Here is a 13,597-nt window from a genome sequence, read left to right as displayed (position 1 = left end):
ACACACACACACACACACACACACACACACGCACACAGACACACGCACGCACACACACACATACACACACACACACTAGTACTGCACACTTACTCTGTCTGTGTCCCTCATCTGAGTGGTGATCTTCTTAGCTACGCCTGACCTCTGTCTCTGGCTCCACAGCAGTTCCCTCTGTGACTGTTTCAGAAGTTTCTCCACTTCACAAGCCTTCTGACCACCCACCATCGCCTTTGTGACACAAAAACACAAACAGACATAATCAAGCCCGACATTAACTCATAATTGCATCTTAATCATGAATTCCCTCCTTGGTTTTCTCAAGGACCTACCATGACAGTGCCGTCTGCCTGTCCTCCCACAATTTCTGGCAATGGTCAAAATGGACTGATGATGTCATACAGCATGCTGAGTTTATTAATATCTGGTTACTGCTTAGTCACATAATAATGGATGTTGGATTATTGTAGAGTAGGCTACAGAAAAAGCAGCAAAGACAACACTGCTGCCCTAAAGAAACAACAGAACCATTTGAATGGACAATTCAGCATTGTTTCACATTCTAAAACTGAGTTATACATATTTCAATGCTTAATGCTTATTGCTGGTAAATGTTCACGTCAGCATTTAAGTCAGAGAAAAACATACAGGTACTGTAGCTATAACACGATCAGTCAACAGCAATATTGATTTATATTTCATTAAACATGCACACACCATCCTTGACAATAACACCATCAGCTACGACGTCAACCATTATAGCTAGTGCCATGATGAAAAAAATATATATATATATTGTCATTTGTTGAGAAAAAGATGTGTAACCAAAGGAGTCGTTGTAGACAACTACATTTACATTGGCAAGGAGATACATATTGTAACAGCCGAGGATATCATCTGTATTTGTGTGTAAAAGATGGACACTAGATGGCAGCAAAAATGCAGAAAGGACATCTCCTGCATCTGCATCTGCATCTGCATCTGCATCACCGGTGTCTGAAACTCTTTTAATTTACCCATTTAAATTCCTTCAACGCTAATTTAGCCAAGGTTGAGCATACAAACATAGACGAGTTTCTGCGTAAAGATCATGACACGTGGACACCCGAAAAAAAGGCCTGAGTTAGCAATCCAAGATGCTTAGCCTTGCTTTTTTTGGTTTATAGCTTAAATCTATCAAAACCTATGAAAATGATGCGACCCACCTTTGATGAACCCAACAGTCCCCTGATTTCTGCACACATCCCGTCCATCATGTGCTTGGGGTACTATGTCACGAAAACTTTTCCTCTGATGTGCTCCATCGGAGAATTCCTGCCACACATACAAGTCATGTTGTTTCTCCACGAGGTAAGCAGCATCCTAGTACAGGGAGAGAGGTAGAGAAAACGGTGTTAAGGTCGGACAGCATGTATTCCTGTGTCCCGATTGACATAGATCACACTATATTATGACAACAATATGAGTTTGTCATTACTTACTCCTTAGGATTCCTCCTCTTGTTGCTGAGTCAATATGGGACTCCAGACTGCCTGTAGACTGTTCTATGAGAACTAACCTACTGGCAGTGAACGTTTCTGAGCATCATCTATCCGTGTCAATTCCCTCATTGGTCAAGTGAAGTTATGAGCATTTGGTACTGTATGTGTTTGCACCATTAAGTTACTCCTCCTGCACAAGACAATCTTCATTATGCAACTCTGTAGCTCTGTAGCCTACTAAAGGCACACTAATACATTTTACAAGTTGTCTCTCAACAGCACCAACACTGACACACATGTTCCACATTTCCTTCTTGTCTCACTCAAAGCAGCAGCCGCCGCCAGCCGAGGTCCCTTGAGCAAGTCTGACTGCACCTGCCCCAACTTTGTCACAGCCAGTTGAATTGCTCTCTGTGACTATAATGTCATCATCATGGTAAGCAAAGTTAAACATTTGCAGAAGAGTTATTCAACCAATTCTAGTCATCTGCTTTTTATCTCATATCATACAGTAGGATATCAGACAATAACCTTGGAATTGTATCCTTCCATTGGTTGACGCCAAAGAATTTAATAATATGTTTCAGGTGGACCAAACCTGGATGAAAAGACTGGGCATGTTCAGTCCCACCTGAAATCTATTGTAATTAACTAATCAACTGAAACTACACTGTGATTGTTAACATAGACATAATCAGAAAATAATTTAACAACATGCATGATTCTAAGGAATGACAACTAAATGATATGTGTAGCTGCAGTCTCTCAACCATGTCTCCAAGCCTAAACCTCATAGCTACAGTAGTTCATAATATCACATTGACATTTGGGAAAACGTGTTCAATGAACTGGCAACCCTATCTTCTGGTCTCTATGACATTTGTATATCTTGTGAGGAGGTTCACTGGCATTTGCCTTTTAAATGCACCTCTGAAGTTTTCCTTGACCTATTTAAATGCTGAAAAGTACATACCCTCTGGGGACCTGCCTCTACTTCCTTCACTAATCCTGTTTGGTTGATTACACAGAAGTCAACACTTTGTGCAGAGAGTGCTCATTAGTCCAGAAGTAAACATCAGCTTCTTTTCTCTCTGCTTTCTCCTCAGCAAATTGTCTTTCCAAATGTTTGTTTTCTCCTCAGTAAACAGAAAAGCTGATTTAAATCCAGAGTGGTAATGGTATTTGGTTAAAGACATGAATCTTGCTATTGTATAAAACGGTAAGCATTGCATTCAATTCCTTGCGTTTGCGTGCAGGCTTCTATGAACTCTGTTTCCTTCACTAATTTTTAGATATCTAAATCCTGAATCCACTGACTTTCCTGTAAGTGTTTGGTTTGGTTCAATCATAGCACCCGAAACATTGATGTCCTAAAATGAGACACACATTATAATTCATACATGTTTCAATAGATTCTTTATTGTTTATCTATGTAAGATTCCATCATTAGTAATGTCTTAGTATAAAAAACAGTGTGATATATGTTTGTAGGTACCAAACACCAAAACAAACAAAGAAAAAGAAAAAAGGCCATGTTAAAATGGCTCAATGACCTGACTTCATATTGTGCAGATATTCAGTACATTAAAAAAACATACAAGAGCATGTGAGCAGTGATCAACCTTCAAATCCATCTAAATATAATCATATATCATAATAGCTACATATAACATATTTGTCATCCCCTTGACAAATTCACTTTTGTTCTAGAGTATTTAGTTCTCTTAAGGCACATTCAGTCATGACCATCACAAGGCTCACAAAATTACACTTAGCTATATTAAAAACTATATAACTGCCAGTGTTGGGGTCAATTCTATGTCAATTAATTTCAATGTGCTCACAGATATGGACATGCAATTAAAATGTAAATGTTGAACATTTATGTATACATACTCCTCATCAGCTGTAATGAATTAACATAAAAATGAACAAAATAACATAAGCAAACATGTACACTATACAATACAACATACTGTACACTGTACAGCTAACAGTGTTTGGATAAAAACAAATTACACTTAAATGATGGTTTAATTGATGGTTTTAAAAATGATTAGAATTCAGTCGACTAAGGAAAATGTCCTGGTCATTGTTGATGTGTATCTTAGTCCTGTAGATATTTTCATAGCCACTAGCCAGAGATAAACAAGGAGCGGGAAGACACACTCAAATCTCCTGAGTATAGCGAGAGGGAGTGTTTTCCTAGGTGTGTACAGAATGGCTCTGGGAGTACTCAAAGGCCTCTGTGAGACTGTGCAAGGCACTCACTGTTTGAGTTGTGACTCAAGAAGCCTAGTATAATAGCAAGGTAGATACAGATGGATCCCACTCTCATAGTGAAGTGCTCTTCTTGGCATGGCCGTAGTTGAACATTGTGAACGGTATAATGATAGTTAACTGGCCCAAATGTCTGTGCATCTGCTGATGACTTGGAAGTTCTGAACAAAGGGACCCCTCTTTGGTCATCCAAGAATTCCTGCTAGCACGATGAGTAAAATGATGAGACCCACTACCACACCAATGACAAGGTAGAACTTTTTCTGTGCAGGTAAATAAAGGACAGAGACAAAGGGTAGTTATTACATTATGAACTACTTCTAAAAGCATTATTCTACTAAAGTCCTTTCACTGTGTTAAAGTGACTATAAGAAAGAATGACTTTAGATGATGAATGTAGTGATGTGGATGAAGGAAGGTGGTTACCTCAGGCAATAAGAAGGGCAGGGCTTATTCAGGTGGTTTGGTTAGTCCAACAGACAGGCCTAAAATTAGTGCAATGACAGCAAGCAGGACCAACAGAGCTAAGGCAAGGAGTATGTATTTCTGCCAAGAACAGAGACAAAGTGGTTATATTAGACTGCTTTGAGTGAAAACAGCTTTGAGTCTGGCTGGCAACAGATACAGCCCTGTGGGCAGGACAGTTTAAGCCTAATGTGTTGATTATGGATAGCCAGACATTTAGCCAGTTAGTCTGGCATTCAATATTTAAATACAGACAGGTACCAGTACATGACGAGATTAACAGGATGATCATTATGGTGAAATTTTAAGCAGTAGCATTGGTTAAATAGGTTTGACACATTGTCCATTGGAGCATAATGTCCTCTAGTTATTAGAAAGAAACAGTATGTGACCTTTGTTTTGGGAGAGAGACTTACCCTCCGGGACTTTTTCTGGTATCTCACTGCTTTTTTGGTCTCCTCTTTGGCACGGCATATGTATTCAGTTGCGTTGGAGACATTGTTCTCAATATTGTTGACCATATCCCCCTTTTAAACAGGACCACAGAAACATCACATCATTTGGTGGTCCTCTGTGGCTCAGTTGGTAGAGCATGGCGCTAACAATGCTTAGGTTGTGGGTTCAATTCTCACTGGGGCCATACACTGAAAAATATATGCACTCACTGCAATTTAAGTCGCTTTGGATAAAAGCGTCAGCTAAATGGCATATAACTTAACAGTAACTAAACTAGTACCAAATGCTTAATCTAAGCTGCTTCATGAAGTGGTGATGTGTTTTGTGATACCTGAGTCTCCACCAGCATAGCCATGTCCACAAACATGGCATGAAGCTCCTTGATGCTGGACTCCAGGCGGATGATATCCTGGTGCCGTGACTCTATCTCATTCAAGGCCTGGCGAGTGATCTGAGAGTCTGAGATGATCTGAGGGGGGAGGCAGAAGAGAGCGAGTTAACATGGTCAGATTACTTCAAATGCATATGGGAAGATTTGCATTGATTTGAACGTAATAACCAATGATAATTGATGATACTGGAACAGTTGGTGAATTAACCACTAACACCAACTTTATTACCATGGTATCCCCCACTAGATATTCTATTGGAAGTTTGCATATCTCCCCAGCAGACGGTGCTGGTATAAACATGTATGAATTGTCCTGTGAAAAACTAGAGGATCTTACATCAGATGTGAAAATTGATGGGTTGCCAGTTTCCAGCATGTCCTCCAGCTCCTCACTACTGGTCATTCTTCCAGCTTTAACAACAAAGTTGAGACTTTACACAGGGATTAAAAAAAAGAACCTATAATTGAACAACAAGAATATGGTAACAGGCTCATAGGCATTTGTGTGCATAATATATCTGACAGAATCCATGGGTGTCCATGTTTCCATATACTATACTCTATGTGACCTATTGTGTACAGAGGTATAGGCAGTTCCGAATGGCCATGTTGATTCAGCTGAGAGAATGGCCTATCCAGAGGCAGAGGGAACTACTGAACAGATGTGTTGGTCATACTGTCTCCTAGGATTTCTATGTTTGAGAGGACACCGTGTTGTGGCTCACTCAGTGCCTATGGGGAAACTGGAACAAGGCAACCCCCATAGGAAAGGTTTTGAAACTCTATTAGCAGAAAACTGTATGCTCCTATTTTGATCTTCCCTCTCCTACAGTTCACTCCATGGGGAGCATGGATTCTGTGCAGAAGGCTGTGCCACAGACACACTGCAGTGAGCTATTCTTTAGAGGGACACAACCTACACCTTCAAACATGGCAAAACCCACCACTATAATGGCTTATCAATAACTTGTGATTGCACCTTGGTGTGGGTGTGTGTGTGTGTGTGTGTGTGTGTGTGTGTGTGTGTGTGTGTGTGTGTGTGGTGTGTGTGTGTGTGTGTGTGTGTGTGTGTGTGTGTGTGTGTGTGTGTGTGTGTGTGCATGTACTGTAACCCATGATTCCTCAGCCATGGGTACACCTGGTCACATGTGACCAGCTCTTTTCAGACAGGTGTACTAGAGTTACGCAGGCCTCTTAGCCCTCTGTTTCCCAGGCAACAATAACACAGGTAGATGTCTCCTGTGTCAGGCTCTTCCGTCTGGAGTGTGAAGTGGTGGAGAGCCTCATTAATGCTTTCCTTCGGGACTGTAGAGGCTAGCTCTATTTCTGTCATCATCAATTATTCTCAGTCCAAACAAAGCCATTAAATATGTATGGATATAATTTCTTCACTATCATGAAAAATAATAATCCATAAACACTGACTTTTTTAAATAATAATAGCCAATGGTCTAATTGGTCTTATGGTCTCATTAGTGGAAAGATGATACAGTGACAAGATGCTAGAAAAAGCTAAATGAGGCTGTTATGGGCTAATTTGGTGTTGTTCAGGGCTGATGCTCTACCGTTGTTGGATTTGTGAAAAGAGTATGTGTTTTCAGAAGGAGGGGGGGGCTCTAGGTGTGGTCTCCTTTCCGTGTTCCTGCAATGATGGTGGCCCAGGACATTGTTTGTCACTCACTTATCTCCAGCTGTCTCTGGATCCTTCCTTTGCTCTTCTCCCTAAAGGACACTTGAGTCTTGTTGTACTGAGTCATGACCTCCACAAACTTCCGGGACAGCACTGTGTGCTGGGAGTTGGGGAAAACAGAACATCAGAACTGTGAAGGGGATGGAGAGCTCGAGATTGATTAACAGGCAGGCACAATACCTCTCAAAGGTTTGAGCAACTCACAAAAGTTAAGGGGATAAAGGCACACTTAACTCTTGAGGGAGTGAGGTGTGAAATACACAAGAACAGTAGAATCATGCTTTGTAGTAACATAAAACTGCCATCACATCCAGAGGGCAAAACCATTCTCATGCATATTTGTATGGGATAAAAAAAAAAATCCAGGCTAGCCTCCAGGTTTTTCTTGTCCAGATCTGAAATCTTGGCCGAGACAAGGCAACATTCTGTCTCTTAGACCACAAAATCTGTGACAATTTGTTCGAGGAAGGAGTGGCTAGAACGATGTTTCCTGACCTGGGTTTTCTGAATCCGGAAATCAACTGAGGCCCTGTTAGCAATATCATCCTTGGGCAGGCTCTGCTCCATGGCTGCAGAGGAAAGGAAAGAACAATACTTATAACCACTTATAATTCTGTACCAAATGCAAATATACCTGCCTTATACCTAGCTTTTTTAGGACAAAAAGTCTAATGTCAAAAAACCTTTTTTGGAGATTAGAGGCGTTAATGTTAACCTATTATGCAGGTAGTCTTAATCATTCATGCAATTCCTGTGTGGTATCACATCCTAAAAGAACAACTTTTGTAAATAAATAATTATGGATTAATATTTCAACTCACATTTTAGTTTAGCTCGCACAAAGTTGGCATTCCTTTTGATCTCATTGGTCAACTGGTCAAGTTCCTCTTTCGTTCCTTAAGGAAGTAAAAGGGACAGACATAGGCAATTGCAAATTTTCCAAAACTGGCATGGCTGTTGAGAAAACAACATGATTCTCACCGAAACTCTATTGTTTCCAATTTAGGCAAATATTGGCTTTAATCATATCACGTGGCAACTGTATCTATAACAATATTTCCAACCTTCCTGCAGATAAAGAAACACAAGTATACCTATCAGTGCTCATGGTAACCATAACCACCTTATCATTGAATGTGCCAATATACAAAATGCGTCATGTGTCATTTTCAGTACGATGATGACATCACTGTACAGATGGTTGATACTCTGTTCCTTGTTCCTCTGCTGGAAAGACTGATGCTGTAGTGTAGTGTAGTCATTACTCAACTGAGGACTGCTTTGTCTGAGCTTGGGCCTTGATTGGCTCTTCATGCTTATTCAGTCTCGACAGTGGATCAATCCTAAACAATCCAGCAATTGATGCACACAGCTGCAGCAACATTGCTTGACCAGTCTAATTCAATATGAGGAGCAGAGCCACATGCACAAACAATGGGCCTTTTTCTTACATCTCCCAATTCTGTTCTGTTTAAATCATGATGTTTTGTGATTCATGTTGGGCTTCACTGTAGGCCCGAGCAAAGCTGAGAGCAGCTGAGCAGTGACAGTGTGCTTGTTAACCTATCTACGGAGGCCAAGGTGTCAAAGAAAGTAGCCTTTAAATAACCTCACTGACAGGGTTTGCCAGAACCCACCCCCTGAATGGCCTGTGAGGATCTGGGCAATAGTACCGTTTCCTACACAGGCTTCCGGTCAGCTAGTCATTTATTTGCATTGAGGAGGACAATGCCCTAGAGGAAGTAAGACTATCTGTAATAGTCATGTTGTGCAGTGCTCCAACTTCAAAAGTCACCACATGAATGTAAATGACTATATTTAGACATGTCACATAAAAAGGTTTGGAATGCATCACTTCAAGTGTCCTCTTTCAATGGTAAAACAAAAGAAAACAAAATCAGAAAGTGGAGCAAAAAATAGAACTCCAACTTACTCCAAATAATAATGTTACTACTTGTGAACAATTATGTTTTGCACACAGTCATGACAGAGGATCTTCATGGGCTGCAACTTACTCTCATCTGGATTGGGAGCAGACAGGATCATGCTGTGCTTCATCCTCACTTCTTCCACTTGGGAGGAGATCGTATCAATGAGTCCCCTAACCTCTTCCACCTGAATATAGAGTATGTTCATTATCATTTGAATACACAGAGACATGGAGAAATGTGTGGTTACACATAAACATCTGCAAACAAATAGTTGGACTCAATAACTTTACTCACCCTCCTGAAAAACCCTTCCATAAATCCATCCCTGTCGACTGTGACATCCTCCTCTTGTGTCCTCTATAAAGGAAATACAATATGAAGTCGAAAATGTGAAATTCCAGCAGCAAATTGTTTACTACTAGTGAATAACAACTAATAAAATGACAGTAGACAGTTTCATAACATGACGATTCAGGCTACATTTCAGTCTAAATAGCTATAAACAAAGGAAGGATATTTTACTTACGGCGCTTAATTCACCCAATCGATCCTTCATCACACCGTTCACTTGACAAATTAAACTAGGTTAAACAAACCACTCACTAAATACTGAAATCCATAGCAGGCAACGTTACTTTGTAGCAACAGCACTGATAGCTGACGCTGGCTAACTACACTGTAACAAATAATGTAAACATCAATTTTGATAGAAACATCCAAGAAGTATGGAAGACCTCTTTCGACTAATAGGCAGGCGTTCACAATCGTGTCTCTAAATCGAACTTTGGCTACCGTTAGTTTACTACACTGGTTACAGCTGCTTGTTGTGACTGAAACTTCATCACATCCACATCAGCCTGGGACACGCCTCTCGTCTCCGTGGTGGGCGCGCTCTCTGCGCGCTGTGGCACCGCACTCACTGTAGGCCACTAACGTGCTTTAATGTTAAATACTGTTGAGCTATAGCATATAGAATAGGTCACTTTTTAACCAAATTGCACAATTCGATTTAAGGATAGTAATAAAATCAATATTCATTAAATTAAAATGATTTTCATTGCCTACCTCCTGCGGAAATTACGATTTATATCGGCAGGGCCAGTCACTTTGTGCAATGAGTCACACAGTGGCGCTGTTTACTACCACATGAGGTTCCTCATGAGAGGCTCGAGCCACATTTGGAATTGCACCAGAGTGGCTTCCTCTCCTCATCTTCTCTTATAACTGAAACATCTGAATTGCACATCTGAAACTCTGATTGCTAAAGATGGCAGGTAACAATTGAATAGGTAATTCGTTTAATGACGAGATGTGAAATTGTGTTTCAAAAGTTTCAACTAAGTTACAATGTAGGCCTACTTAATAAATCAAAACCATGTTGCCTAATAGGATAATGTGTGTTGTATCTGTACAACGTATTGCCACTGTGCAAATAAGTGTTACCATCCCCATCAGCAAAATATCTGAAGGATATTTCGGGTTTCTCACCATGAGAAAAATTAGGATGTCTGACGGCCATACAGTCATGTTTTCCCTTACCCCTATATTCAATAATACTTTTTGAGTATTGAATTGAAGTTAAAACGATTAACATACTATTTTGATAAAACGTTAGGACAGTTTTGGGAATTAACCTACTAACTAGCCTATTAATGTGAGCTCGGATCGCAAATTACGCAGATTTTACGCACGGCCCCACCTTGTGTTTCAATTGCTCCAAAAATGACATCACGTTTTGAATTCCCATATCCAATCGAACAGCCCAATACGCGTGCCCGGAGAGATCATTGCAATTCCTGTAGACAGAGAGACAAGAGTAAACTAAGCAACAAGTATTAGACCAATTCGACCAGCAATCAATTTTTTGTGAAAAAGGTGGATTACAAACTTTCGGGAAAGTTCTGAATGGATCTATACTAGCAATAGACTATGATATGCAAGTTCCACCACTCTGCTTTATTGCAGTTTTTCAGGGAATTGCATTTTGGAATAAGTTTATTGAAGACATGGACTGATACGCAGAGTGGTTTGATTGTTTTCAGCATCTTGGAATAATGATTTACGCATCCTACAACGATCGTTTATTGAGAATTTAGATCAATTAACCATTACCTTTTGCAGTAGCCTAAGCTGTCAGATGCCAAGTGATTTAAGAGCCATGGAACTTTCATTGGAAATTCTGTTTTTATTTGCTTTTGTCACTTTGATTCAGGTAATTACAATACTTTTTTAATGACCATCATCCCTAGTTCTTCAGCTGAGTGGTGAATGAGCATATTTATTTTATTCACAGGTTCATGGTGGAGTGATACAGCCATCCAAGCATCCAGGTAAATCGAATTATACTGTAGTATACTCCACATTTGTGCTGTGATTCTGGAGTTCAGATTATTGAGATTTTCCCATAGTGTTTGAAATTGCTGGATAGGTCTATGTTGAGTAATGTCATTGGTTATTTGTCAAAATAATGTTTCATTATTGTTTATTGTTCAGTTCCATGTGTAAAACCCAGTAGTAAGCTGTTAAAGCCATGCAAAATAGTGTTTGTAACTGTTACCTGTTATTGATATTCCAAAATCAAAAAATGAGCTATTTTGTTTATAGTTGTCAATCTTTTTAATCCTTAAAAAACAGACTAAAGTATGCCAGGAAAATAACAAATTGAAATAGCATGATTGAGCTTGATTAGGGAAAAGTCCCATCTGGATCTTTGTTTATCCATGAACTCTCCATCCAGGCCTGCAGGTGTTGGCCACGGCCTCACACTATTGGCCGCTGGATGCCGTGGACGGGATCCACGGACTGTGGGATGAAATTGGAAACAGACCAGGTCATGTTAATGGAACTAATATAAGTATGTGCACAGACCCATCTGCGTAGGAATAGAACACCTAAATATCAGTCTTTTCCATTCTCTGTCTGCATGGTCACAACTATTATGCACTCTTCTCAATTCACCTCTTGTCTATCTCAAACTGTATAGCCACCAAGTCCTTGCTTTGAAGGTGCAGCTGTGTGCAGTGCTCAAATTTGATTAGGTCCATGATTGTAAAACAGATTCATTCTTGATGAAAAGCCTGAAAGGCTATTTTACATCCTCTGTAAACCCTTGTTAAGGTATTGTTCATCAAAGTACTGTGGAGGAGTTATTCTAGATAATGTGTTTCTAAAAACTGTCTGTATATATTGTTTTAATTCTGAAAGCACTAAAACTTCTCTGTCTGTGTACAGTACTTAATCTTTCAACAAGGGTAGGATAGTAGCTTGTAACATTGATTTGAAGAGGCTATGGACATGAAGAGGGTATAGACAAAAGAAATCCTTTAGCAGAATGAGAAATGATCTATACCTCATTGAGCACTGTGGACTGAGCTTAGCATCACACTGGATCTCATGTTTGTGCCCCACATCTCTCACAATGCCTAGTGTCTGTGTGTGTCTCTCACTACTGTGTCCTCTGGTGTTGTGCTCATGTGTATGTGAATCACCTGTTTCTCCTCTGTCTGTTTGTTTTCCATGTCTCATCCAGCTCTCAGAATCCACAACCACACTGTGCTCCCTTCCTCACATAACTCTTCCTCTGTGTATACCAATGACTCTGCCTACACTAACATTTCTGCAACAGTAGGTGAGGAACATCCCTACTCAGTGACATTTATTTGTGTATTGTCAGCCACCACTTTCTGATGGTTTTAGTGTTACAGTATACCTATCATGTTTAGGTATGTTTTACAGTGCCCATCGTTTGGTACAGAGTCTATCACTACCACCATAGCTCGATAGCTGTCAGCTGACATGTGTCATAGAGAAGAAAACAGTCATGGCTGCAATTCATGATTACACTAGTCTCAAGACCATGGTTTAGAGATCTGTATCTGGGGTGCTGTACAGAAGAACTTGACTTTTTAACCCCAACCAGCTGATACAGTTGTGTCTGCATACATGAGTCAACGCAGGAGAACAACATAGAAGCATTCAGGTCACAGAGGATCAATCACAATATGGTAGCTCTATAAAGCTATACACTGGAAATACTCCATAGTCAGTGTGGTTCAGAGAGTTGGTTGATTTATGATCAGTTGACAAATCAGGTAACTTGATTTGTTGGATAAGTAGACAACTGATGTCTTCTAAGACCAGTACAGCTAATTCATCTGTACTGTCCCCTATTTACACATTAATACTGTATATTTGGCATTTCTTCCTTCTGCAGACATTGTTGAAGGAATGGTCAATAAGGGCATATTTTTGAATGGCGATAATGGAGGCACGTTTCTCCACTTTGGGAACTACCAGAACACCTGTATTAGTGACCCCACTCTTTGTGGTCCTGAGGGTGAGTCCTGCCTCTCTCCTCTTGCCAATGAGTATATATGGTACATAAAGTATCATCTTAGCATAGGTTCTAAGTAAGAGACTCCCTAGTGGGGCAATTCTATTGTTGTGATGTACAGTATAGATCTCAATGTGTTTGTTAGACATTGCATGACTCACAGTTTGAAGCCATGTTTCATACTTTAATCGCTAGTACTGTAATCTCTTTTTATATTTTGTAGGGATCACATTTTCCTTCTTTTGGAAGAACCAGGAGGCACAGTCTCGTTTTGCTATCGCCTCTGGAGGTAAAGTCATTTCCAATGGATTCTCTGTCTATGCCAATAACTTTGGAAGTTACGTGGAGTTCTACACACGAGGCAACTTCAAGAGGTGGAAGGCTAACATCAATATTCCAGGTACTGTTCCTGAGGGTCCCATTAATTTTCATTCTACCCTGTTACCTTGTTTGTTACTGTAGTTTTCCATATGGATGAGGAATGCAGTCTGTTTATGATGGGTTGGTTTATTATTCCATAAATGTGTATAATATATAATTATGTTCATGTTTTGGTTGATTGTAACCAGATGA

At 40.0% G+C, this 13,597-nt stretch overlaps 2 protein-coding genes across 2 annotated transcripts in view; one reads left to right on the top strand and one right to left on the bottom strand.

The window, feature by feature from the left end:
* Nucleotides 1–2,877: 2,877 nt before the first annotated feature.
* On the bottom strand, nucleotides 2,878–9,369 carry stx2b (syntaxin 2b). The gene is made up of 10 exons (XM_083672750.1): nucleotides 9,218–9,369; nucleotides 8,986–9,048; nucleotides 8,776–8,875; nucleotides 7,582–7,656; nucleotides 7,256–7,329; nucleotides 6,752–6,860; nucleotides 5,408–5,481; nucleotides 5,011–5,148; nucleotides 4,640–4,750; nucleotides 2,878–4,021 (listed from the first exon to the last, which is right to left on the bottom strand). The coding sequence occupies exons 1-10, from the start codon at nucleotides 9,245–9,247 to the stop codon at nucleotides 3,944–3,946; spliced, it is 852 nt and encodes a 283-aa protein (XP_083528876.1). The 5' UTR covers nucleotides 9,248–9,369; the 3' UTR covers nucleotides 2,878–3,943.
* A 1,114-nt stretch (nucleotides 9,370–10,483) lies between these two features.
* Nucleotides 10,484–13,597, top strand: part of adgrd1 (adhesion G protein-coupled receptor D1) — a 28,088-nt gene continuing 24,974 nt past the window's right edge. The window contains exons 1-5 of the mRNA XM_083673357.1: nucleotides 10,484–10,903; nucleotides 10,985–11,021; nucleotides 11,429–11,545; nucleotides 12,905–13,027; nucleotides 13,248–13,424. Of these exons, the coding sequence (XP_083529483.1) occupies nucleotides 10,829–10,903; nucleotides 10,985–11,021; nucleotides 11,429–11,545; nucleotides 12,905–13,027; nucleotides 13,248–13,424 (529 nt within the window). The 5' untranslated portion in view covers nucleotides 10,484–10,828. The remainder of the gene's footprint in view (nucleotides 10,904–10,984; nucleotides 11,022–11,428; nucleotides 11,546–12,904; nucleotides 13,028–13,247; nucleotides 13,425–13,597) is intronic.

Source organism: Argentina silus (genome assembly GCF_951799395.1).
Source record: "Argentina silus genome assembly, chromosome: 7".
Taxonomy (NCBI): Eukaryota; Metazoa; Chordata; class Actinopteri; order Argentiniformes; family Argentinidae; genus Argentina; species Argentina silus.
The sequence above is the reverse complement of the archived record's forward strand: the minus strand, read 5'-3'. Positions and strand labels throughout refer to the sequence as shown.